Source organism: Paroedura picta, chromosome 4, assembly GCF_049243985.1.
Source record: "Paroedura picta isolate Pp20150507F chromosome 4, Ppicta_v3.0, whole genome shotgun sequence".
Taxonomy (NCBI): Eukaryota; Metazoa; Chordata; class Lepidosauria; order Squamata; family Gekkonidae; genus Paroedura; species Paroedura picta.
Window position 1 is genome coordinate 27319531 of NC_135372.1, and position 27374 is coordinate 27346904.

Genomic DNA, 27374 nt, shown 5'->3' on the forward strand with positions numbered 1-27374 from the left:
CCTTGGCAAATCGCACTCACTAAAAAGTTGTGCTACTATGGTCTCTCATATCAATTGTTTTTGTTTATGGGTTATGACAAGATCTTGTTAAGACAAGAGTGATAGAAGTAGAGAGACAGCATGATCTCAACAATATTCAGGACCCACTCTTTAGGAAAGATCTCCTAAACAGGAACCCCCAGATGCAATATCTAAGAAAAGTGGTAAATCCTGAGCACAGGAGATCCTTTACCCTCCTTCGTCACAATGCCCTACCCTCTGCTTACTTGAGTGGGAAATTTGATGGACTCCCTCTCAAGGATCGACTCTGTATCTGCAATGAGGGTCAAGTAGAGAACACAGAACACATCTTATTTGAGTGCAAGCTGTATAATCATATTCGCACAGGTGCATTAGAACCAATGCTTATAGAATGCCCTCACGACCTGAGAAAGCATCTCCTGCAAATATTGCTATCAGATACAGATAATTTGTTAACTAGCAAAGTAGCAAAATTTGCGTGGCTAACTTTAAGAATTAGGAAAGAATGGGTCACTCATGTATAGCCATAACAGGTCCACAGAACTTTTTATGTTTTTTGGTTAGTAGATGTATAGTAGATGTTAGTAGCCTCTTAATCTTGTCTTTTGTTTTATATTTTAACAGTTTTATTAGTTAATTGCTTTTATGACTCATTTTATCCGTGTAAAATAGTCAACGGCTTCTAAATGTTGGCTTTTATGTTGAAGACGTTTTAAGTTTTATTGTTGATGCATTTTTAACCTTTTAATGTATTACCTTCCCTTTACAAACTGCTATTGTATAGTAGTGCTTCTAAAATTTTGGTCTAAATGACCGTAAATAAATACAGATAAGACATGAAGAAAGAGAATGGGGAGCCTAGAGAAATCTTTTGAGTAAACTGACAACTTTCAGCTGATTAACTATTTATAGTTGTACAAGCCCCTGCAGAGGATTTTTAAAAGGTGTGTGTGGGGGGTGGGTGGGGGGGGGGTTACAATACATTCCCAAAGCTTTGTGAAATTTCTTAATTACTTCTTTCTCACTTTTTCTTGGATTCTTAAAACTCTTTTTCTATTATTTCTCTCCCGTACCATTGTTAATAGGTTTTCATTGATTCAATGAGTTGCTTTTTTGTGTTATTTTGTATATTTAATCTTGGGGGGTGGGGGGAATTGAACCCCGTGTGCATGGCCTTGTAGTGGTAACAGCCATTCCCAGCTAGGATTGCTGCAGCCAGTCCAGTTGCTTGACGTGTTCCAATTGCTGCAAAGACGGTGCTTTTTCCTCTTGTATTGACCAGACTGACGGTGAGCCAGAGAGCTGCGGGTTCGAGTCCCGCATCTCTCGGCCACTCTGAATCTTGAATTTCTTTCTCTTTGCCAGCGGTCCCGGTCAAGGCCTACTTGAGAGAAAATGAGACTTTCTCTCAGTTCCTTGAAATGAATGCCTCCCTCCCGCCCACCTTGGTGGAGGAGCTGCTCGGGGCAGAGTTCAGCCCACATCTGGTAAGTGAAGGGTAGGCTACTTTTTTTTGATGGGTGATGAGGACTAGAACCTTGATGCATTTCCTGCTCAGGGCAGGAGTCATGAGAGACAGACAGAGACTATTGATGTTCTAGGCTACCATCTGTGGTGCATCCAGTTAAAAGGCCCTGCTGCCAGAAGAGACCTCTGGGTGAAGAGGAACATCTCTCAGCTCAACAACAGAACTAGAGTTACCTGCTCTGAGTGAGGAAATGCTTGGAGATGCCAGGAGATGTTGAGCTGAGGAGGGCTGGATTTCAGGGGGGGCATGGACCTTCAGCCATGTATAATGCCAGAGAGTCTTTCCTCCAAAGAAGCCATTTTCTCTACGGGGGAACCCATTTCTGTAAACTGGAGATTAGTTCTCATTCTTGGAGATCTCCAGGCCCCACCTTGTGGTTGGCATCCCTAGAGAATAAGGTCCCAGAAGGTCCAGGCCCTGGCATCTTTCAGGCATGGCCATAGAGCCCAGAAAAATTCAGACAGTGCCCGACTAGTAGGCTAAGTAAGCTAAGTAAGCGCATGTTTTACCTTGGCAGTTAAAATTCTGCCCTGATTCCCCATTGGGCTGTCTGTATGGACTTCAAACTCATCCTTCTCTCAAGGGCTAGAAACTTGTATTGTGCCAGATCATGGCTGGTGGAGCCTGGGTTCAAATTTTCTTTCTGAAATGAGGCGCATACCGGCCCACGCAGGCTTTCTTTCTCAGCCAAAACTCAAGGATAAAAGATGGAATTGCATGAATCATAGAATCAGAGTTAGAAGGGACCTCCTGGGTCATCTAGTCCAACCCCCTGCACTATGCAGGACCCTCACAACCCTATCGCTCAACCACTGTAACCTGCAACCCCCTTGAACCTTCACAGCCTCTCCGTCAGATGGCTATCCAGCCTCTGTTTAAAAATCTCCAAACATGGCGAAACCACCACTTCGCATCCACCCTGAACAGTTAGAATGTTGGAGAACATTCTGTGACACTACAACAATGCAGCCAGGAAGAGCAGGTTGAATGCAGGCCACTGGGCAAAATCAGAAACTTTTTTTAGACTGTGAAAAACAATAGGAGATTTGTCAGAGTGGTCTGTAGAATGTGCAGTTTTCAGATTTCCTCACATGTAGTTTGTCCCTTGATTAACTACGTGATTTCTTTCCTTCCAGTTCTCTCTCGCTGGCTTGTCCTTAAAAGAGATTGTTTGCAACGCATCGGTTCTCGCAGAGGTTCTGGCTGTGAAGAACCCCGGGGCCGCTCAGGAACTGCAGGAGAGGCTGTGTGCTTTGCCACCACCCGCTCTTCAGGCCTTGGAGCGCAGCTTCACCTTGCAGACAGATTGGGCGAAAATACTTGCTGTAGGTGGCCAGCTGTGTCTTGAGGGTTCATGGTATGATCCGCTGCCGTAAACTACGCAAGGGTATTTGTGCTGTTGACCTGACTTTCCGTGATCTGTCACCCTTGATGCATTTTGATTCTGGGCTCCGTTTGCGATAACTGGCCATATTTTAAGAAAGCGGGAATCCGAACATCTGCCTTACGATTTTGGATGGAGTGCACTTGCTACGTCTCCAGTCTGTGGCAGGCAGCTGTAGGCGAGCCCTTCTATATCCCCACCATCCTCAGTCTGGAGATAAGAGTGGCCTGCTGGGCAGCCATGGGCCTGTCTCCAATGCTCCGCCTGGCCTTGCGGTGAAACAACGGCAGAGGGAACACAGTGTCCTGAGCCGCTCTAACTCCCAGCAGGGGAGAAGAGTGGGAGATAGATTGTAAAAAATACAAACGCAAAGAGGGTGGTGAACTGAAGTGGCAGGAGTTGAAGCGTCTTGTAGAAACCTAGAGTTGGACCATCCGGGCCATCTAGTCCAACCCCCTGCTTGATGCAAGGGCCCCTGCTCCCTCCCTCTCTCCCTCCCAGAACTCCACCAGTGCGCTCTGGATCCATTTGCACTATTGCACTGTTTGCATTGTTTACACTGTTACAATTATCAGTTATTAGTATTATTGTTATGGTTATTTATATGTTACGAATTGTTTCATGTATTGTTTATATGTTTTATGTAAACCGCCCTGAGCCTCCGGGGAGGGCGGTATATAAATATAATAAATAAACAAGCAAATAAGATCAGCCTAATGCATCCCGAAGACTTAACACTCAAGATACCTGTATTGGCATAACAAATCACATAGATCAAGAGAGACATGACTAAATATCCAAAAATGGAGTTGTTCCATACGTTACTAAATTTGTCCCTTCTAACATATTCCCAAGTACATCAGCAGTTTTAACGAGCTTTGTGAGATCCCTTTCACATAGCATAGATTTTATAAGAAAGAACTTAGATCTACATCTTGAATATAGATCTGACAGATAAACCTGAATTACAGGTCATTGATTCGAAAAGGCTAGACAATCTAGTACAATATGGATTCATGTGTCTGGAACTTTACAACCATGCATGCAGTACCTTCCTGGTGCAGGAATTTGGTGAAACCTACCCCATGACAGATTCTATTACTCTTGCTCATAGAAAAGCCCTCTTTAATAAATAGGAGTCCAACAAGGATAAATAAGTTGCAAGGCTTTATATGTTGACCAAATATCCAAAAAAGGAGAGGGAACAAGTATAATTGGTTGATTATTTATTTATTTATTTATTTATTTGTTTGTTTGTTTGTTTGTTTATTTGTTTGTTTATTTATTTGCTTAAAGTTTTATACCACCCTTCCATACAGCTCTGGGTGGTTTTCATGAAACGTCATAGAACAATTACATAGAACATAGAACAATGTAATAGATAACAATTCTTGACAAACATGCCAACCAGAACAGTATTTTAACAGAACAGGGCCATTGAGGGCCATTCCGCCATTTAACATTGAGGGCAATTCTGCACCAGGATCTATGTTGCAAATTGGTTTCGGAACGAAAAAACGCCATTTTAAATAGTGGAATTCGTCGTTATGCATACCTTGTAATGGAATCCAGTTGCGTTTCTATCGTTTCCCACAGGTTTCCGGTCTCGGCAAAAATTGCTATCCAGGAAGCGATAATGCCGAGCTTTGTCCCACCTCTGGCCGTCAATCAAACGAGCAGCCAATGGGCGGCCGTTATCATGCTCCCGAAAAGCCCCTTTGCCTTTAAGGCAGGTTTAAAAAAAAACGCGTTGCAATGAATCTGCGTTGATTCGTTGCAATGGAGAGACCAATCTAACTAGCAGGTGGTGTGTGAGCTGCTGTTTCATCGTTGCCACACTCCCCCCGAGTGAAAAAAAAATCCCCCCCCCGCACGGGCGCGATTTTCGGCCGAAAATAAAGGGAAAAATAAAGGGAAAATAAACCAGCAAACGGGGCTGTGTGGTGCTTGGTGACTTAAAACAGCTCTGGGGAGGGACTGCAGCCAGGGAAGCCTCGCTGGGTAAATGAAGGCTCGCCGGTTCATTGATCTCCGCACACTCCGAGAAAAAAAAATGGCGATCGCTTCGCCGGAAGATTAGAGGAGAGAGCCAGGGGGAGGGACTTTGCTGAAACCGCAACAGTGGTAACGCACAGAGCTTTTTCGCTAGTGTTGCAGATTGGTTGCAAGAGTGTAGCGCTTTCCAGAGGGTGAATCCACTTTTTGGGATTTCCCTGGAAGCGCTACAACGAAGCGCTTCTAGCGGGATTGATTCAGGAGTGTGGCAGATTGTGTACGACGTTGTGCATAACCGCATTTTAGTAGCGATTACAATTTGCCACACTCCTGCTACAATTAATCTGTGCGGAATGGGCCAGGGTGTGTCTTTTCTCAAAACCCAGGGGAGGGCATTTATTTTTCTTGACAATTTCCAACTTTCCAACATCTAGCTTTTGTCCTTTTTTCAATGTAGTTTGTACCACTTTTTTGTCATTTTTAATTTTTAAATTAACAATACAAATAGAAAAAGAAAACCGTTTAGATGAATGCTTGAATAGTTATAAAAGTATATGCATATAAAACTTTATATCTCGTTGAATTCTGTCTCTGTCTTCGGGGGCATTCACTACTCCTCCCAATTTGGTGTCATTAGCAAAATTAATGAGGAGTCCTTCTACCCCCTTATCCAGATCATTGATAAAAATGTTGAAACGTACCAGACCCAGTACTGAGCCTTGAGGCACCCCACTGCTCACCTCCTTCCAATCTGATGAAATGCTGTTGACAACCACTCTTTCGGTGTGGTTTTCTAAGCTCACCCAGCTGGCTGCATGTGGAGGAAATTAGAAGCCAACACTCCTAACCTCTATACTGAGCTTTAGTGATTTTTAAAGGGAATATTTTCAATGATTTTTAAATACCTTTCCCTCCAGTCCGTATCAGTTTAAAGTGGCTGGTGGCTGAGCTGAAAAGACGTGAGGTTTAGCCTGTCCTTCTTCCCTTGTTAGCATCTTTCGCCTGTTTGCTGATGCTCGGAATCTGTGCAGAATGGCCCTGACAATTCCTGGGTAGGTTCGATTTTTCAGTCTGAGGTGATGGGGGACCTGTAGATATTTTGAGTTGGTGGATGAGCTCCCTTTTACAGGCCCTGCAGAATTGTGGAAGTATATTTATATACTGCCCTTCCCCCCGCGCCTCAGGGCAGTTTACAGAAAGCTTGGTAATCATAATACAGGTAAACACATGGAAAACATAATACAGGTAAAAAAAATCAGAACAGAATAACAGCAGTAGTAACAATAACGATTGGTGATAATGATTTTTCTTAAATTAAAACATTAACAGTTAACTGAATCCCATAGGTTGTTCAGTCCAGGGTTGCCCTTTATTTTTCTCCAGGGGCACAACTCCTGGGGGATGGTGGTCCTGGGGGCTCAGTGGATGTTGTTGCCTCTGTTGGATCTCAACCAAATCCCTGATGGAAGAGCTCCGTTTTTCAGGCCCTGCAGAACCGTGCTAGCTCCGAAAGGACCTGGACTTCTTCTGGGAGCTCTTTGCACCAGGCGGGGGCCAGGACGGAGAAATCTCTGGCCCTGGTTGAGGTCAAACATGCTTCCTGGGGGCCAGGAGTAGGATTTAATATTTGAATTTCCATATCCTCTAATCTCCAAGAAATGCTTTTAAATATATATATTTTTCATCCTGCCCCAAGAGCCACTCAATATCTAAGCCATTGCTGGATCTATCTCAGCTAGATCTATCTTCTGCTTCCCCCGACAGGAGCTTTTAAAGTCTGGATCGGATGACACAACGGACCGTGCAGAGCGGCTGCACATGGTCCTTCAAGGGATCACATCGTTAATGAAGGAGGTAACGTGTGCATGTGCTCTGGCTCAGAGGAAGGGTAATGGAGTGTTTAGATCAAGGGTAGTCAACCTGTGGTCCTTCAGATGTCCATGGATTACAATTCCCATGAGCCCCTGCCAGCGTTTGTAATCCATGAACATCTGGAGGACCACAGGTTAACTACCCCTGGGTTAGATGACCGAGGTGGAAGTGATGTGGCTCAGGGACAGAACCTTGGTCTTCAGAAAGTCCCAGGTTCAATCCCTCAGTTATCTAATTTAAAAAGATCCAGTAGTAGGTGATGTGAAAGCTGGAGAGCAGACAGGTGGGCATGGCCCAGGTGCAGCCTACCTCGCAGGGTTGTTGTGAATGTAAGATGAAGGCAGGGGGAGTCCTTTTGACCTCCTGAGTGGAGTGGATCACATATATAACAAAAATATAAATATTGGGCCAGGGGGCTGGGAGGGAAAGCATTTTGCGCATGCTCAGAATCATCCTTTATTTATATTATATATTGCACTGAGCTGGCACAGGAAACAACCCCCAAGTGTAAGTAACTTATGGATACCTCTTGGTACCAGGGTGGGGCAGAGTGGATACAGAATGGCTTCTAGACACACTTCCAACGCACTCTCCTGTGCCCCAGGTCTCCTCCATGACCAGCTTTGGGGAATTCCGCGAAGCCCTGCAGAATCTGTCCGGGGGTGCCTCTGCCTCTTCTCCTCAAGGAACATTTGAGACGGTGTCCCGGATTGTGTGTGGCCACCCAGAAGGGGGCGACCTGAAGATCCCCTCCCTCAACTGGTACGAGGACAACGACATCAAGAGCTTTCTCAGGCGCAACGGGTCTGAGCAGAAATCTGTTTCCTTGGACAATGCCACGAGTGAGTGCAAACGACTCATCCCAGAGGATTGTAGGATGGGCACAACCCGTCAAAGCTTCTCTTGACCTTGGGTCTCAAAACCAAGGAAGTGCTGATTACGTAGTGGAGCCCAGTCCCACAGACTAGAACTCATTATGCAGTTAAATTTGGGTGGTTGGGATGAAGGCACAGGTACCCAAATCCAGTATGTGTATTGAAGGGTCCACAAGCAATAGCAAAAGACGTACATAATGGCACCACAGAATTCAGCATCCTGGAAATGTTTGATCCCCCCTCCCCCCCAAAAAAGAAAAAGGTAGTTCATAATCCTTGTACTAAGGTCTTGGTGGATGGCTGTTTCACTACCTGCAAACGCGCAAAGGGAGAAACAACATCACCTGGTCTCTGTGTGCTGCTGTTTTTTTTAAATGGCTCAGTTTGCCTGTAAAATGGCAGCTAATGTCTTACCTTGGCCCTGACAGATGGCAGAATAATACTTCTAGGGGTTGGGGGTGGGTACTGTCTAATCCAGTGGCTCTCAGCCTGGGGGTCGGGACCCCTTTGGAGTCAAATGACCCTCTCATAGAGGTCACTGCAGGGCGAGCAGCTTGGCCGGGATGGGGAGGGGGGGGCTGCCACTGTTGCGGCTTCTCCTCCAGGCACCTGCGCTCGGCTGCCTGCCGCTCCAGCAGTGCCTCCAGTGCAGTCTCCCGCCAGGTGCTCCAGGTGGCAGCACAGCTTGGCGGGACAAGAAGCAGAACTGAACTGAGAAGCCCTGGAAAAAACCCAATTTATATACAATCATGAACAATGGGTCTTCACACCATTGTCAGTTTTGGTTTAATTTCTGTGAAAGAATATTTGCATAATTTTATGGCTGGGGGTCACCACAACAGGAGGAACTGGATTAAAGGGTCACGGCATTAGGAAGGTGGAGAACCACTGATCTAGTGAAACCAGAGTGAATTATGCAAATCAGCTGCAGAATCTAGATTTCTTTTGCATGGAACATTAATTTTTAAAGAAATATATACTGTCAAATATGTGCATTCCTTGTGCATATATGCATTGTTAGCTTTTAGAGAGGAGTGTGTCTTGTTGCATATAGTTGGAAGAGCTGAATACTTTGTTCTTTCCTTTATTGCACCCCTCAGGCCCCTATTGCAAAGATCTGATCAGGAGCTTGGAATCCAACCCACTCTCCCGCGTTTTGTGGCAGGGCATCAAACCCCTGTTCGTTGGCAAGATTCTGTACACCCCTTTTACACCTGCCACAAAAAAGGTCATGGCTGAGGTGAGACAGAAAAGTCCTTATCGGGGGGGCATGGGAGACAGCCATCTTCTAGAAGTGTGTGTATGGGGAACCTTTTGGTGGAGCAACTTAAAAACTAACCACAAATTTATGGCAGGAAAGGAGTTCTAAGGAGTCTCAGTTCACTTCTTCAGTTAGACCAGGATGGGTGCTCTTGTCACTCTGTCTGGAGCAGCAAAAAAGCACATGAGTCCAGGAGTGCCTTCAAGTTTAACAGGATTTGTGGTAGGGGAACAGTTCTTCCCCTGCCACTCATCCTGATCTATCTGAAGAAGTGAGCAGGGACTCATGAAGGCTCCTCCCCACCATCCATCCTGGTCTATCTGAAGAAGTGAGCAGGGACTCATGAAGGCTCCTCCACACCATCCATCCTGGTCTATCTGAAGAAGTGAGCAGGGACTCATGAAGGCTCCTCCACACCATCCATCCTGGTCTATCTGAAGAAGTGAGCAGGGACTCATGAAGGCTCCTCCACACCATCCATCCTGGTCTATCTGAAGAAGTGAGCAGGGACTCATGAAGGCTCCTCCACACCATCCATCCTGGTCTATCTGAAGAAGTGAGCAGGGACTCATGAAGGCTCCTCCACACCATCCATCCTGGTCTATCTGAAGAAGTGAGCAGGGACTCATGAAGGCTCCTCCACACCATCCATCCTGGTCTATCTGAAGAAGTGAGCAGGGACTCATGAAGGCTCCTCCACACCATCCATCCTGGTCTATCTGAAGAAGTGAGCAGGGACTCATGAAGGCTCCTCCACACCATCCATCCTGGTCTATCTGAAGAAGTGAGCAGGGACTCATGAAGGCTCCTCCACACCATCCATCCTGGTCTATCTGAAGAAGTGAGCAGGGACTCATGAAGGCTCCTCCACACCATCCATCCTGGTCTATCTGAAGAAGTGAGCAGGGACTCATGAAGGCTCCTCCACACCATCCATCCTGGTCTATCTGAAGAAGTGAGCAGGGACTTATGAAGGCTCCTCCACACCATCCATCCTGGTCTATCTGAAGAAGTGAGCAGGGACTCATGAAGGCTCCTCCACACCATCCATCCTGGTCTATCTGAAGAAGTGAGCAGGGACTCATGAAGGCTCCTCCACACCATCCATCCTGGTCTATCTGAAGAAGTGAGCAGGGACTCATGAAGGCTCCTCCACACCATCCATCCTGGTCTATCTGAAGAAGTGAGCAGGGACTCATGAAGGCTCCTCCACACCATCCATCCTGGTCTATCTGAAGAAGTGAGCAGGGACTTATGAAGGCTCCTCCACACCATCCATCCTGGTCTATCTGAAGAAGTGAGCAGGGACTTATGAAGGCTCCTCCACACCATCCATCCTGGTCTATCTGAAGAAGTGAGCAGGGACTCATGAAGGCTCCTCCCCACCATCCATCCTGGTCTATCTGAAGAAGTGAGCAGGGACTCATGAAGGCTCCTCCACACCATCCATCCTGGTCTATCTGAAGAAGTGAGCAGGGACTCATGAAGGCTCCTCCACACCATCCATCCTGGTCTATCTGAAGAAGTGAGCAGGGACTCATGAAGGCTCCTCCACACCATCCATCCTGGTCTATCTGAAGAAGTGAGCAGGGACTCATGAAGGCTCCTCCACACCATCCATCCTGGTCTATCTGAAGAAGTGAGCAGGGACTCATGAAGGCTCCTCCCCACCATCCATCCTGGTCTATCTGAAGAAGTGAGCAGGGACTCATGAAGGCTCCTCCACACCATCCATCCTGGTCTATCTGAAGAAGTGAGCAGGGACTCATGAAGGCTCCTCCACACCATCCATCCTGGTCTATCTGAAGAAGTGAGCAGGGACTCATGAAGGCTCCTCCACACCATCCATCCTGGTCTATCTGAAGAAGTGAGCAGGGACTCATGAAGGCTCCTCCACACCATCCATCCTGGTCTATCTGAAGAAGTGAGCAGGGACTCATGAAGGCTCCTCCACACCATCCATCCTGGTCTATCTGAAGAAGTGAGCAGGGACTCATGAAGGCTCCTCCACACCATCCATCCTGGTCTATCTGAAGAAGTGAGCAGGGACTCATGAAGGCTCCTCCACACCATCCATCCTGGTCTATCTGAAGAAGTGAGCAGGGACTCATGAAGGCTCCTCCACACCATCCATCCTGGTCTATCTGAAGAAGTGAGCAGGGACTCATGAAGGCTCCTCCACACCATCCATCCTGGTCTATCTGAAGAAGTGAGCAGGGACTCATGAAGGCTCCTCCACACCATCCATCCTGGTCTATCTGAAGAAGTGAGCAGGGACTCATGAAGGCTCCTCCACACCATCCATCCTGGTCTATCTGAAGAAGTGAGCAGGGACTCATGAAGGCTCCTCCACACCATCCATCCTGGTCTATCTGAAGAAGTGAGCAGGGACTTATGAAGGCTCCTCCACACCATCCATCCTGGTCTATCTGAAGAAGTGAGCAGGGACTTATGAAGGCTCCTCCACACCATCCATCCTGGTCTATCTGAAGAAGTGAGCAGGGACTCATGAAGGCTCCTCCACACCATCCATCCTGGTCTATCTGAAGAAGTGAGCAGGGACTCATGAAGGCTCCTCCACACCATCCATCCTGGTCTATCTGAAGAAGTGAGCAGGGACTCATGAAGGCTCCTCCACACCATCCATCCTGGTCTATCTGAAGAAGTGAGCAGGGACTTATGAAGGCTCCTCCCCTGCCAGAAATGTGGTTAGTCTTGAAGGTGCTGCTGGACTCTGCCCCTTTTCTGCTGCTATAGACAAAGACAGCCACCCAGCTAGATTTTCAGGGTAGGCCCCTGAAGACTGCGACCTCTCTCTCCCATTGACCCATTACATGGTTCACATCTTTCACCACAGCGGCCCTGTAATTCCATTGGGGTTCTTAAGTACAGAGAAGATCATGAGGGTCTGCTCTGCAATTGAGCTTCCAGGTCCAGAGACAATCTACCTCTGACTGTCAGAGGCTTGACCTCTGCCCCACTTTCTGTTCAGCCTCTGTGGATCTTCGGTCTGCTCCAGACTTGTGCTTGTGGCAGCTGCATGTCAAAACCATGTGTTCCAGCTTTGGCATTTGTGGTTTTCTCTTGCTTTTCAGTCTGTATAAATGGTGTGAATGTAACTGGCTTAGGGTGGTGAAGTTGGCACCAGGAATTCCAGCTGTGAAACTTCCTAACCTTGGGGCAGGGGGCACCAGTTGTGTTTTTCTGGCCTGGCTAGGGGGGTTCCATCTGAAGAGTTTTGTACTCCAATGGGTAGGCGGGGGAGCCTGGGTGGCTGGAAGTTAAGAAAGAACAACTGTTCCTAGGACTTCGGTTTTAGCAAAGGATTTAGAGATTGTTAGCGTTGTATCTTCAACAAAGTCTGCTTATCTGTTGTATCTTCAACAAAGTCCAGCAAGTTGGCTGGACTTTCACTCCGCCCCTTGCAACCTCCAGGTGAACCGGACCTTCCAGAGTCTGGCTGTGCTCCGTGAGGTCCAGGAAGCCTGGGAGGACCTGGGTCCCAGGGTCTACACCTTCATGAACGGAAGCCTCAACGTGGCCATGATTCAGGTCTGTCCCTTTTTCTGACTTCGCTTCTCTTATTGTCTGCAGAAAACCAGGAGTTGTTGAGATATATGTTATCCAACTGAGAAGCTTTATATGCACCCTTCTTTAACTCCAATATGGATAGGATTTTTTTTTCCAGATAAATTGTCACCAGTAGATAATTTAACCTGGTAGGAGTTGCCTCGATGTAAGTTTCTTATAACAGAAATAAAAGGCATGGATCGAGATGCAGACTCAAAAGTTTATCCCGTCGTTTGTCTCTATTAATAAACGGCCATCTTTAAAGCGATGATGAAGAAGAAGAAGAAGAAGAAGAAGAAGAAGAAGAAGAAGAAGAAGAAGAAGAAGAAGAAAAGTTGGTTCTTCTATGCCACTTTTCTCTACCCGAAGGAGTCTCAGAGTGGCTTACAGTTGCCTTCCCTTCCCTCTCCCCACAACAGACACCCTGTGAGGGAGGGGAGGCTGAGAGAGCCCTGATATCACTGAAGAAGAAGAGTTGGTTCTTATATGCCGCTTTTCCCTACCCGAAGGAAGCTCAAAGCAGCTTACAGTCGCCTTCCCATTCCTCTCCCCACTACAGACACCCTGTGGGGTAGGTGAGGCTGAGGGAGCCCTGATATCACTGCCCGGTCAGAATAGTTTTATCAGTGCTGTGGCGAGCCCAAGGTCACTCAGCTGGCTGCATGTGGGGGAGTGCAGAATCGAACCTGGCATGCCAGATTAGAAGTCCACACTCCTAACCACTACACCAAACTGGCTCTCCAACAGCTTATCATCCCATGGCCTAGCATGTAGCATGCTGAAGCATCCAAGCCTGATTTGTCTTTTTAGAATTGGGGGGGAGGGGGTTGAGACTGATTGCCATAGGACATCTGGTGGTAAATGCATGCCATTTGGAAGATTTTACTTCAGTTCTCACCATTTCAGTGGCCAACAGTGTGAAATTCATGTGTGCAAAGACTTGTGAACAGATATTTTAAAAGCTGATAAGAAGGGCATTGTGTTGGGGGTGGGGGCTATGTGCGGGCACCGGCTGGCATGCCGCTGCCAGCACCGTCCCTCCCCTCCATGCCGCAGCGCTGGCCGCCTCAGGCTTCTGTACTTACCGAAGCAGCCAAAGCACACCAGAGTGCGCAACCGTAATGACTACTCCTTGCAGTTTACAACAACCAGCCCTACAAGGTAGACCAGTTCCAAATAACTTGCTGATTGGTTTCGGACAAAAAGAAACAGCCTGAAAAATCTAGATGAGTTTAAAACATCTTAAGATTGACACGTGAATCAAGAAGTTCTGTGCCAGCGGACCTAAAATTCAAGAGTTGAAGATTCAACCTAGAAACCATTTCTGATTTCTGATTTCTTTGTTCATTTCCACAGAAAATTCTGGAAACCGCCGGGGTGACTCATTTTCTGGAGCAGGGCCTCAGTGGAACATTTTGGGATGTGTCAACCTTAAGGGACTTCCTATTGGCTGACTCGGAAGGTCAAGCCTACACTTGGCGTGATGCCTATGCTGAAGTGGACGAGGTCATTGGCACCTTGTCCCGGTTTATTGAGGTGTGTTTGGGGTCACGAGTTGTGTCTCTTTGCCTGCTCCCAATCTCCTCCTCCTTGGCTCTTTACTGATGCTCTAAGCAAGTCCGAGGGCAAGTTGTAGGGTTAGGGAATGGGATCCTGGCAAACGGGTGTGTATTCCTCGCATGCTCTGCAGTGACGGCAACCCCTTCTTCCTAGTGTGTTTCGCTGGACAAGATTGAGGCTGTGCCATCTGAAGAGCTCCTCATCTCACGAGCCATGGGGCTCTTGGAGGACCGCCAGTTCTGGGCCGGAGTTGTGTTCCTACCACCGGACAACCAAAGCGAGCTTGGCCCGGACTTGCCGGCCCGTGTCCGCTTCAAGATCCGCATGGATATCGACGACGTCACCCGCACCAACAAGATCAAGGACAGGTGTGGCCAGATGTGTGGAGACTGGGGCCTGTTCTGCACACATAGGATAATGCACTTTCAGTGTGCTTTGACTGCTGGATTTTCCTGTGCGGAACAGGAAAATCTACTTCTAAAGTGCATTGAAAGTGCATTATCTATTGTGTGCAGAATAGGACCAGGATGCTTCCTTTTTCTCTTCATTAAAAGTGGAGACATCAACTCCACTCTGACACAAAAGAGAAAGAGAGAGAAAGAGGTGACAAGAGGCAGAACTGAACTGAGAAACCCCAGGGGGGGGGGAAACAATTTATATACAGTCCAGCTACAGACTCCAAGCTTTTAGGGTAGCTCAGGGAGGCTCTTCCCTAACCCTACTCTGATTTTCACAACGATTGGACCACAGGTTCCACTTCTACTATCCAATGGTTCAGACTCTCCATTGGATACAGTGGAGAAGAGGGGGCACCCTCTTTCAGAACCCCTGGACATGGACTCCATGCTCCAATCATCGTGAAATTGATCGACGAAGATGATCTGGGGCCAAGGGACCAAGCCCTATGAAGATAGGTTGAGGGACTTGGGAATGTTCAGCCTGGAGAAAAGGAGGTTGAGGGGGGACATGATAACCCTCTTTAAGTATTTGAAAGGTTGTCACTTGGAGGAGGGCAGGATGCTGTTCCCATTGGCTGCAGAGAAGAGGACACGCAGTAATGGGTTTAAACTTCAAGTACAACGATATAGGCTAGATATCGGGGGGGAAAATTCACAATCAGAGTAGTTCAGCAGTGGAATAGGCTGCCTAAGGAGGTGGTGAGCTCCCCCTCACTGGCAGTCTTCAAGCAAAGGTTGGATACACACTTTTCTTGGATGCTTTAGGATGCTGTGGGCTAATCCCACGTTGAGCAGGGGGTTGGACTAGATGGCCTGTATGGCCCCTTCCAGCTCTATGATTCTGTGATTCTATGATTCTATGAAATTCGGACAGGGGTCAGGGAGGAGCCTCCCAGAGCCACCCTGAAAGTTTAGAGGCTGTAACTGGAACCCCCACCCCCCCAGGCCCCAGGAAAGGCAGGAATGCTGGACTTCCCATTAAATTCAATGGCACCATTGACTTTAATGGGCGCCAAAGCTGAATCAGTCCGTATCAAGCCCCTGGCGTCCAAGCCTAGCGTGGCCCTGCCATTCCTTGCTGGCATCAGAGGGCAGGGCTGTGTCCCAGAGTAAGAGGGCTGATTCCCAGATTTCGGATTCTACCAGGGGGGAACCCTGGAATTGTCTCAAACTCCTCCTGAGGTGGAGCCCAGCCCCTCCTCCCCTGAATGAGAAAAAGCCCCCTTGCTGGTCCAGGACTCCAGGAGATATGGCCCTTGCCTCTGGGCATTTCTGTTGGGAGCCAAATTACCACTGCAGGGTGCCTGTGTCACTCAGCTTCTTCCCACCCACCTTCCTGGGCAGAGGCCAACGGAGAACTTCCTGCAAATTTCAAGGGCCAATCTGCTTCAGGCGGGGAGCTGCCGTCAAGTGCATTGTCAGGGATCATTTGTCAGTCCCCATCGGATTTGTTCCTTGCTGCCTTCCTTATGCATTGTGTGCTGTTGCCGTGGAACTCAACTCTTCGTTCTGGCTTGCACCCCATTCAGGTTTTGGGACCCAGGACCAGCTGCTGATCCCTTTGAAGACCTGCGTTATGTCTGGGGTGGCTTTGCCTACGTGCAGGACCTTGTGGAGCAGGCGCTTGTACAGGTTCTCTCCGGGATGCCGACGCTGCGTCGCACGGGCATCTATGTGCAGCAGATGCCTTACCCCTGCTTTGTGGACGATGTGTGAGTCAGGGCAAGTTTCTGGTCCTCATGAGCCATGGGAAAATCTAAACCCCAGCCTGTGCAGGAGGCGCCGTCCTTGGGGTGCTTGCGTGTTTATGGAGCCTCTTTTCTGCCCTGCCTGCCCCTTGGTGCTCCCTAGCTCTGGCCTCCCCAGCTCCTCTCCTGGGACACGTTTCATTCTCTGGCCAGTTCCTGCATCTCTTGTCTTGGAAGCTATCCTGTTACAGGGAAGATCTGCAAGGAATCAGAGCTTGTGGGGGGGGGGGATTTCAAAATGAAGCCCCCTGCCCCCAGATCTTCCCTTCTGGACCTTTATAAGCTCTCAGCTGCTGTGCACAGCTGGCCAGATGGAACAAGATTTAAGTCCGGGAGCCCCTTAAAGACTAACAAGATCTACCAGCTGAAGCTCTCTTGGGACTCTGAAATGCTTGGTGGTGTTCAAGGTGCTCCCGGACTCCAGCCTCACTCTTTAATGCAGAGCCACCTGGCCGCCTTCCGAAACGGAACAAGGAAGAGACCCCCAGCCTTGTGGGGTCTCAGAGTTCCCCTCGTTGCAGGTTTCATCGTGTATGTTCTATGTCAATGTTCCAAAATGTTTTATGTAAACCTCCCAGAGCCATAGGGAAGGGTGGTATAAAAATCTAAACAAACAAACAAATAAATAAATAAGGGCCAGGGCAGTTAACTATCGGGCTAGAGAGATCTGCATTTTGGTGTGTAGCCAGCATGGACAAGATTTAGTGGCAAGCTAGAGTGGCGCAGAGTGGTAAGGCAGCCGCCTGAAAGCTTTGCCTATGAGGCTGGGAGTTCAATCCCAGCAGCCGGCTCAAGGTTGACTCAGCCTTCCATCCTTCTGAGGTCGGTAAAATGAGTACCCAGCTTGCTGGTGGGTAAACGGTAATGACTGGGGAAGGCACTGGCAAACCACCCCGTATTGAGTCTGCCATGAAAACGCTAGAGGGCGTCACCCCAAGGGTCAGACATGACTCGGTGCTTGCACAGGGGATACCTTTACCTTTACCTTTACCTTAGAGTCTTCAACAAGAGTCTCCCATTACGTCTCCCAAAGAGCACTACGGTCCGTGGAACAAAATCTGCTCAGGGGCCCTGGCCCAAGAGAGGTCAGCCTTTCCAGCCATGGCCACAGCTTCGTGGAACGCTCTGCTGACCGAGATCATGGCCCTGCCATAGATCAGAGCTTCAGCCATACAGCAGCATGGTTCCCTCCAGCTGGCCTTATCTGGTTGAAATGTGTCCCACCCTAATTCAGGTCTAGTTGCCATGTTCTTATGCAGCCTCCATTCAGTTCTTGCAGGTTTTTTTCCCAGGAGAATATACTTCTTTCCATCCTTCTAGATCTGCTTACAGCCTGAATAGGAGAGCTAGAGTTGTGGGAAGTTATGGGACTGCTACTTGGCAGCAATGGAAGCATGATGATACACTGCTCCTTGATTTGGGTGTTTAACAAATCTGCGTGGGTTTTGGTCATCCCTCCCTCCTCCAGGTTCCTGCGAGTCTTAAACCGCTCCCTGCCTCTCTTCATGACGCTGGCTTGGATCTACTCCGTAGCCATGATAATCAAAGGGGTGGTCCACGAGAAAGAAGCTCGTCTAAAAGAGACCATGAAGATCATGGGGCTGAAGACCGCCACCCTCTGGCTCAGCTGGTTCCTCAGCAGCTTCATCCCTTTCCTCATCAGCGCCTCATTGCTTGTCCTGATCCTCAAGGTGGGTCATCTTGACTCCTAAGAGAACACCTGGCCAGTGTGGAATCTCTGTTGGGTGGGTCACCAATATTTGAGAATACCTGGCCAGTGTGGAACACCTGGCCAGTGTGGAATTTCTGTTAGGTGGGTCACCAATATTTGTCTACAACATAATATAAACATGTTCTTGGCATGCAGGTGCAGTTGTATGATAGCATCCTCTGCCTGTAAACTATGGGGTCTGATAGACCCTCTGAAGCAGGGGTAGTCAACCTGCGTTTGCTGGCAGGGGCTCATGGGAATTGTAGTCCATGAACATCTGGAGGACCACAGGTTGACTACCCCTGCTCTGAAGGATCTGACTCACAGGCCTTAAATCTCCTCTTTCCCTCACTTCCCAGGGGTGGGGGCTTCCCAAACCTCTTTGGGTAGCAAACCACTGTCCCCAACAAATTAGGAGAGCATCTCCTGACAGGCAGATTTGTACATCATCTAGCACTGCGTATCTGCATTGTGTTTTAAAAGCTCTTGTCTAGTGACCACATCTCCACTCTGCTCTCACAAGCCATTGCAGAGATAAAGGTAAAGGTATCCCCTGTGCAAGCACCGAGTCATGTCTGACCCTTGGGGTGACGCCCTCCAGTGTTTTCATGGCAGACTCAATACGGGGTGGTTTGCCAGTGCCTTCCCCAGTCATGACCGTTTACCCCCCAGCAAGCTGGGTACTCATTTTACCGACCTCGGAAAGATGGAAGGCTGAGTCAACCTTGAGCCGGCTGCTGGGATTGAACTCCCAGCCTCATGGGCAGAGCTTTCAGACTGCATGTCTGCTGCATTACCACTCTGCGCCACAAGAGGCTCTACTGCAGAGATAATCTGCTGCAATTTAAAGCTCTTGCACTCAAGGGACAGCAAGCGCATCCAGTGCACCTTCCCTTTACTGTGGTTTGGAAAGTGGAAACAAATAGGCGTGAAGTGCTTGCAGAGGCTTCAAGCATTGACGTTATAAGGGAGTTTATTAAACATGGTCTTTTCAAGTATCGATATGAGCAAGGATACAAAGGAATGGTGAAAATATGCAGTCTGGGAAAGACGGGTCAAATAGAACCAAGGGTGAGAGACTAAAGCTGCCTATATATGAATGTCTATGTGAGAGATTTCAATTTCTAAATAGGTAAACTCATGGAATTAACATTTCTTTATTAAGAAAAATGCAAACATCTACGTTGAAGGCATAGTCAGGACTGATTTTACAAAGCACAGGGTGAACACTATAGGGGTTCTTCCCTTCCCTTGGGAACTCAAACCAGGCACAGTTCAAAGGAGTCAAAATGTAGAGATAATCATTTGGCCTTCAAGGAACAGGAAGGTCTGGGAAGTACAGAGCACTAAAAGAAGGGAGGGGAAGGAATGTGGAAGGAGGGTAAGGGGGAATAAAGCATAGTGGCAGGAAATAGACCTTGGGGTGTCAAGTGAAAGCAGCTGTGTTACATCAGGGCAAAAAGGCCAGGCTAGATGAACACCCTAATAAGCAACAGAATAAAACAGAAAGACCGGGGGATTCTGACATGCCACTCTCCCCCCAGGGCCTTTCCTAAAACTAACCCCCCTCCAGTGGCCAAGTGACTGGTTTGTGTGCATAAGACTCATGGAATTCGTGTACCAAGCCCTCATATTCTTGGCCTCCACCCATTTGTTGTCCCCCATAGGGAACTCCCTCCAAGTACTGAAGTTTTCCAGCATTTGATGTACTTCATAATGGGTGTTTTCATCCACAAACACCGGGATAGGGTTGTTGGGAGCAAGATGCTATTGGTCCAGTGGCAGGGCATGTTTTAACAAACTGGAATAGAAAATAGGGTGAACATTTTTATAAGTCTTTGGCAAGTTCGGTTCCACAGTGACTTCATTCACCACTTTGACTATTTCGAAAGGACCCACAAAACGTGGAGTCCGTTTCCTGGAGGGCTGCTGGCAGTGAAAATGTCTCACAGAGAACTAGCCAGAGAGTTAAATCAGGGCAGAGACACCAAGGTCTTTCTAAGAACATCAGAAGAGCCCTGCAGGACCAGACAAAGGGTCTATCTGGTCCAGCTAATCATTGACCAACACAGTTCCTCTGGACAGCCAAAAGCAAGGCATAGTGGCTGAAATCTTCATAAGAATATCAGAAGAGCCCTGCTGGAGCAGACCAGTTCTCCCTCTAGTCTAGTCTCCTGCCTCACACAGTTGGCCAAACAGTTCCTCTAGAGAGTCAAAACAGGACAGAGGCTGAGAGCTTCATAATAACATCAGAAAAACCCTGCTCAATCAGTCCAATGAGGGTCCATTTAGTCCAGCATCCCATCAAACACAGTGGATACCCAGTTCCTCTGGAGGGCCAACAGCAGGGCAGAGAGGCAGAGAGCTTCATAAGAACCTCAGAAGAGCCCTGCTGGGTCAAACCAGTGAGAGTCCATCTAGTCCAGCATCCCATCAAACACAGTGGATACCCAGTTCCTCTGGAGGGCCAACAGCAGGGCAGAGAGGCAGAGAGCTTCATAAGAACCTCAGAAGAGCCCTGCTGGGTCAAACCAGTGAGAGTCCATCTAGTCCAGCATCCTGTCTCACACAGAGGCCATCTAGTTCCTCTGAATGGCTAACAGGCCACAGAGACCTTCCCCTGATGTTTTCTCCTGGGATTCAGAGGATGAATCCTGCTGCATGTGTTGGTTCCTCTCAGTCACTGTCACTAGTAACCACTGAGAGTCTTATCCCCCATAATCTATCTAAGCCCCCCTTTAAGCTGATTCAAAGCAATGTCACTTCTGATTGCACCTGGAAGTTACGCCTTGATACTCCTACGATTTCTGGAAATCACTGTGAATTTTACCATAGAGATATGAGAATGCCTAGCGTCCCATGATATCGTTCCTGGCAGGTATATAAATATTTTAAATAAAGAAGAAGAAGAAGAAGAGTTGGTTCTTATATGCCGCTTTTCCCTACCCGAAGGAGGCTCAAAACGGATTACAGTCGCCTTCCCATTCCTCTCCCCACAACAGACACCCTGTGGGATGGGTGAGGCTGAGAGAGCCCTGATATCACTGCCCGGTCAGAACAGTTTTATCAGTGCCGTGGCTAGCCCAAGGTCACCCAGCTGGTTGCATGTGGGGGAGCGCAGAATCGAACCCGGCATGCCGGATTAGAGGTCCGCACTCCTAACCACTACACCAAACTGGCTCTCTTGTGTGTGGTCACAAATGTGTGTGGTCACAAAGCATTTGTGTTCTCTAGAACTTAAAAGGTTGGGGGAAGGAAGAAGAAAGTGAGGAAAGATTTTGGTCCTGATAGATAACACCCCCCACACACACACACAAACACAAACACCTGTTACTGAAAGGGAGACCGGGGGGTACTGCAGATCTGTCTGAAATGGGTAGTGGGTGGGAAATGGGTGCCTGGGATTGCAGCCTGCTCATAGAGCATTGCCTAATAGCCGCAAGGGAGTGGCGGGCTATAAATATAATAATAATAATAATAATAATAATAATAATAATAATAATAATAATAATAATAATAATAATAATAATAATAATAATAATAATAATAATAATGTGCTGTTCTGTTTTCTCTCCAGCGAGGAGACATCCTGCCCTACAGTGACCCCGCAGTGGTCTTCTTCTTCCTGGCCACCTTTGCGGTGGCCACCATCTCCCAGTGCTTTCTCATCAGCACCTTCTTCTCCCACGCCAACCTGGCCTCGGCATGTGGAGGCATCATCTACTTCTCCTTCTACCTGCCTTACGTCTTGTGCGTGGCTTGGCGCGACCACATTACTTTCCCTCTGCGGCTGTTGGTGGTGAGACCGTTTTCTCCTGTCCTTCCCCGCCCCGCCCCACCCCACCCCACCCCACCCTTTCACCTTCAGCTCAAATGCTGCACTGCAACTCTTGAAAATCCAACTTCTGTACCAAAGGGCCTATTCGGATGCTGCCATGCACAACCCTAGTGGTGCCCACTCAGATCAACTTGCATGAATTGGCCAAATAGGCTATATGCTGTGCAATATTCTCCAGCGTGTGTATTTTGCTGTCTGGGAGGAGGGTGAGGAACTATCCCAGGCAAGAATCCTGGCCAAAAAATGCATATTAGAAGAACTCAATTTTAGCATCTGTTCAGTTAATCTTTTCTAAGGTGCATATTTCACAAAGGGCGAGAACTTATCCTAAACGTCGAAACTCGGCCTCTGACTGCTGGCAATCTCATTAAATTTCGGCGGCCTCACATGAACATGGTTGGCGTGCTTTCAAAGCTGTCTTTGTGCCATGAGGGCTAGAAACTTTGTGTTTTTAAAATTAAAACTCCTGTTTCTCAGGGAGCTGAATCCTGTGATCTCTGCCTCTGCAGAATTGCAGCGTATGTTCAGAGTTCATGGTGTTGTTTTTTGACTCATTCATTTGGGATGAGGATCAATTGCCCCAGCTGGTAGAATGCCTAGTTTCCCCTTGCTGGATCACTCTCGAGTGCCTGACACAGCAGTAGTAACACAGATTCACTGGCCAAACAATGCTTGTCGGTGTGTCAGGCCACTGGGACTGCATGATGTCATTACAGTATTTACAACTGCCCTGCGAGGTAGACTGCTGACCTCATTACTGTAGTTGAGGGGATTGAAATTTTGACCATTGAGGCAGAGGTGTCGGGCTAGTATTTTACAAGGGCTGGATCTGACTTGTGCATCATGCAGTGGTTCTCATCCTGGGGGTTGGGACCCCTTTGGGGATTGAATGACCCTTTCACAGGGGTCCCGGCAGGGCAAGCAGCTTGGCTTGGGAGAGGCCGCCATCCACACAACAGCCTTGCGGAGTAGATCGAGAGAGAGCGTTCGTCTGTCTGGAGAAAAGCGGAAAAGAACGGGATCGGCATGGTGGGACAAGAGGCAGAACTGAACTGAGAAACCCCGAAAAAAACCCCAATCTTTATACAATCATGAACAATGGATCTTCATGCCATTGGTCAGTTTCAGTTTAATTTCTGTGAAAGAACCCTTGCATAATGTTATGGTTGGGGGTCACCACAACAGGAGGAACGGTATTAAAAGGTTGCAGTTAGAAAGGTTGAGAACCACTGATGTAATGCCAGGTGCCAGACGTATAAACTTGACAAAGGACACAGGCAAACATGATCAAGCAGTTGATTGCTAGCAGTGAAAGCAGTTAGTTTCCTGGGGATACCCACAAAACCCCAGCATCCCCAGATCCTCCCCACCCCTCACCCCCGTTCTCATCCCTCCTGCAGTGGGGCGGAGGGGAAGGCCTGACGGAGAGGCTGGTTCTGAAACCTCCCAAGTGTTGCTTTTCCCCCACGGGCTAAGAACAGCTCCAGTTGCTCACAGGCAGGATGAGAGTCCTGGATGGGCCGGCTCTGAGCTGCAGGCCAGATGTCTACCGCCCCTGATCCTTTGGGCAATAGTGGGGTTTTGTAGTGGGGCTTTGGGCAGTAGTGGGGTTTTGGAGGCTCCCTGATCCTAGAGTGTCTGACCCACTAACACTCTGCTGTACTCCTCTGTGTGTCCTTTCCAACCTCTGCTGCTTTCCTTTCTCCTGCCAGAGCTTAATGTCTCCCGTGGCGTTCGGTTTTGGCTGCGAGTACTTCTCCCTCTATGAGGAGCAAGGGATGGGTGTCCAATGGCACAACCTCAACTCCAGCCCCGTGGAAGGCGATCGTTACACATTTGCCACGTCTGTGGGGCTGCTTCTCTTTGATGCGCTGCTCTATGGCCTAGCCACGTGGTACATTGAAGGCGTGTTTCCAGGTAAACAAACGGCAGTTCTGTGGAGCTGACATCTGTTTGCGTATTTTCCATTTATGCCCTGAAACGACAAAATTCATGTTTTGTGGCCAAATCTTATGGCTTTTCTGCTCTTTGGGTTGCCCTAGTCTTAGCTTCTGGGTGGAAGTTTGCAATTTTTAAAATTATTTTATCATATTTATATACCATCTTCCCTTGCAGCTCAGGGCGGTTTACATTGGAAACTTCATGAAACATCATTATCACAGTATAAAAATTGGTTTGATTTGTCCACCACATATAACATTCTCAACAACAGGAACTTACATCAGAAAGTAGAACAGTTTTCAAGTTAACCTTCAACGATGGGACACTTAATGATGGAGCATTTGGCTCAGTTTAGTGCCCTGTGGTTCAGTTCTTTTCTGTGGGTGCAGCTGGTGATGGGTGGGACATTTGGGCTCTGATTGGTTTTCAGTTCACTTGCTAGTTCATTTTGGTAGCCCACTCACTGCCCCCCTTCCATTTGCTGTCTTGCTATGTTGGCAGATTCACTATAAGGTAAAGGTAAAGGTGTGCAAGCACCAGGTCATGTCTGACCCTTGGGGTGATGCCCTCTAGCGTTTTCATGGCAGACTCAATACGGGGCGGTTTGCCAGTGCCTTCCCCAGTCATTACCGTTTACCCCCCAGCAAGCTGGGTACTCATTTTACCGACCTCAGAAGGATGGAAGGCTGAGGCGACCTTGAGCCGGCTACTGGGATTGAACTCCCAGCCTCATGGGCAGAGCTTTCAGACTGCATGTCTGCTGCCTTACCACTCTGCGCCACAAGAGGCTCTAGATTCACTATATGAATCAGTTAAAACTGACATTGGACTGTTGAACTGTTGAAGGATGGGGAGGAAAGGTGTTCTGAATTTTTAGGGGCTAAAGGTATGTGGGGCTGCAGGTCATGTTTGGGTGTTTGCTCTTGGAAGAGTGGCTTTTCCAAAATGGTAGCTGCTGTTGGTATAACAGGAGTTACACTGATGTCCCCACCGTCCTTTTGAACCCTGCCTCCAACTTGTGGAAGGGGGGCGGAGGGAGGGAGGGAGGGAGGGAGGAAGGAAGATCTGCTGTAGTTGGAGGAAGGTTTCTGATTTAGCCGAGCAGAGCAGTTGGATGCTCGCCTGTTTGTTTAAATTGTCCCAGTCCTGATTGTCTGTTTCCAGGCCAATATGGGATCCCAAAGCCTTGGAATTTCCCTTTCCAGAAGAGTTACTGGTTTGGGGAGTCCTCCAGCGATGGCTCCTCTCACCCCTATCCAACAAACTCTCTCAACTCTGCAGAAGGTAGGCCTACATTCTGTCCCATGACACTTGGGTTGGCCAGTTGCGTGGGTTTTGTACGCATTGTGTAAGGCAGCATTCCCCGTTATAAAGGACTGCCCTCCTGGAACATCCCTTGGCAGCTTTCCTCAGCCACACATGGTGTCGATCGTGGGGAACACACGGCACACATTGGACTGGAGGGGGGACCTAGCCTCTTTTCTATGGTTTAGGAAGACCTGCAGCATGTCTGTTGAATGGTATAAAAATCATCAATCAAATTATAAAGTAAAAAAACATGCGGTTCTCATTTGCCTGCTTGTGGCAGGAGACTTCCCACTGATAGCTGTTCTTGCCCACTGGTGCTCAGCTGATCGGCAGGCAGAAACTGGGGCCAAAGGCGGAGGGGGGGGGGGGGGATTGGGGCCTTGTGCATTTACATCAAGTTTTGACCAAGAACTCTTTGGTCAAATCTTCTGGTCAGCAGCCAAGACCTTGTTTTTATTTTTATGTTTTCTCCTGAGATGTTGCTTCATCCCTCTGGTTGCCAGGCACTGCCTGACAACCCTAATTCCCTGAGTCATTGATTAGATGCATTTATACGTGCTTCAGCCCAAGGCACCCCTTTTCCCATAGAAGGGCATCCCTTTGTACTACTCTGGCCAGGTAGAGGGGGTGTCCTCAGGGACACTGTGTAGGATCCTCTTTTTTTGCAGGCAATTGCTCTGTGCTCAGATTCTCTCTGTTACAGTAATTTCCAACCTTCTGTTATGGTGGCCCAGATTTCTGTGGCATAGTGACCCACTTGAGAAACAACAACAGAATGTGCCCAGATCTATAAAAGGACAAGAGGCTTCATGGCCCACTTTTGGGTCAAGACCTGCAGGTCTGGAAATCATCCTGTAAGGCAGATTCTCCACATCCTCCTGTGGCCAGTGAAGCATCAAGGCCCATGTTTTCCAGTAATGCGACTTTCCAGATGGAACAATCCCATTGCTCTGTCTGTTCTGAATATTTGTGCTCTGCAGCTTTGCCTGACCAATGATAAATGCCAGCTTGTGCTGTCTTCTTCTTAGCATTCTTCCCTGGGAGTGACTCATCTGGGTATGGAGTCGTGGTTGAGTAGTGGCCTCTAATCTGGATATCTGGGTTTGATTCCCCACTCCTCCTTCCCATGCAGCCAACTGGGTGACCTTGAGCATCTCACAGTTCTCTCAGAGCTCTCTCAGCTCCACTTTTCTCACAGAGTGCAAATCTTCTGGTCATACCCAGCCCCAGGGAAGTGTGCCTGGCCTGGACCAGGCCCAGGGCCTTTTCGGTCCTGGCCGCTGCCTGGTGGAATGAGCACCCAGAAGAGCTACAGGCCCTGTGGGAGCTTTCACAGTTCTGCAGGACCTGCAAGACGGAGCTCTTCCACCAGGCCTATGGTTGAGGCCAGAGTGGTGACAAAGATCTTGACCCCCCTCTTAGGCTATTTCATTCTGCTAGTGGCATGCCCCCCCCATGCCCCACCTCTGGAGGTGATAGTGAGGTTTTAGTTGTTTTTTCCGCCATAGTATTTTTTGGATGTTGTATTTAATATTTTTACAGGCAATTTTTATTGGGAATTTTATGTATACTGTAACCTTCGCGGGAGTGGCGGGCGAGAAATTCAATTAATAATTAATAATTGATAATTAATAATTAATAATTGATAATTGATGATGATAATAATAATAATGATGATAATGATAATAATAATGATAATGATAATAATGATGATGATAATAATAATAATAATAATAATAATAATAATAATAATAATAATAATAATAATAATAATAATAATAATATGGGGAAAGGAAGGGAAGGTGACTATAAGTTTCTTGGAAGATCCCTTGGGTAGTGAAAAGCAGGGTACAGAGACCAACTCTTCTTCTTCCCCTCCTTCCCAGCATTGGTGGAGGAGCCTCCTGTCCACTTGCCGGTGGGCGTCTCGATTCGCAACCTGGTGAAGATCTACCACAGCAGCAGAAAGATTGCTGTGGCCGGGCTGAGCCTTGACTTCTACGAGGGCCAGATCACATCCTTCCTGGGCCACAATGGTGCCGGCAAGACCACCACCATGTAAGCTGGGTTTTGAACAGTCCAGGCAAACCCTGGCTTGAGGATTTTATCTTCTTGACTGCAGGTTGTAGACAGCATCTGTTATACACAATCATTAAATGGGATCTCCATATTCAGAGTTTTTTTTCTCTCAGCTCCATTGCTAGACCTCTGCCTGCTGCTGCTTGTCCCTGCTGGTTTCACCCCTTGACCTGGACTACCAACCATCTGGCAATGCATGCCGTAACACAGAAGGCACCGGCAGAA

General features: G+C 48.0%; 1 protein-coding gene across 5 annotated transcripts in view; it reads left to right on the forward strand.

Moving 5' to 3' along the window:
* ABCA7 (ATP binding cassette subfamily A member 7) overlaps positions 1-27374 on the forward strand; it is a 101056-nt gene that overhangs the window by 15457 nt on the left and 58225 nt on the right. For 4 of the 5 annotated variants that reach the window (XM_077332067.1, XM_077332068.1, XM_077332069.1 and 1 more), the window contains 14 exons: positions 1387-1508; positions 2686-2874; positions 6693-6782; positions 7405-7642; positions 8776-8915; positions 12372-12488; positions 13863-14042; positions 14220-14434; positions 16054-16236; positions 17741-17963; positions 21561-21782; positions 23534-23738; positions 24927-25046; positions 26957-27128. In XM_077332067.1, coding sequence (XP_077188182.1) covers positions 1387-1508; positions 2686-2874; positions 6693-6782; positions 7405-7642; positions 8776-8915; positions 12372-12488; positions 13863-14042; positions 14220-14434; positions 16054-16236; positions 17741-17963; positions 21561-21782; positions 23534-23738; positions 24927-25046; positions 26957-27128 — 2416 coding nt within the window. Of the gene's footprint in view, positions 1-1386; positions 1509-2685; positions 2907-6692; positions 6783-7404; positions 7643-8775; positions 8916-12371; positions 12489-13862; positions 14043-14219; positions 14435-16053; positions 16237-17740; positions 17964-21560; positions 21783-23533; positions 23739-24926; positions 25047-26956; positions 27129-27374 lie in introns of those variants that run through there. The other variant, XM_077332071.1, reaches the window with a different exon arrangement.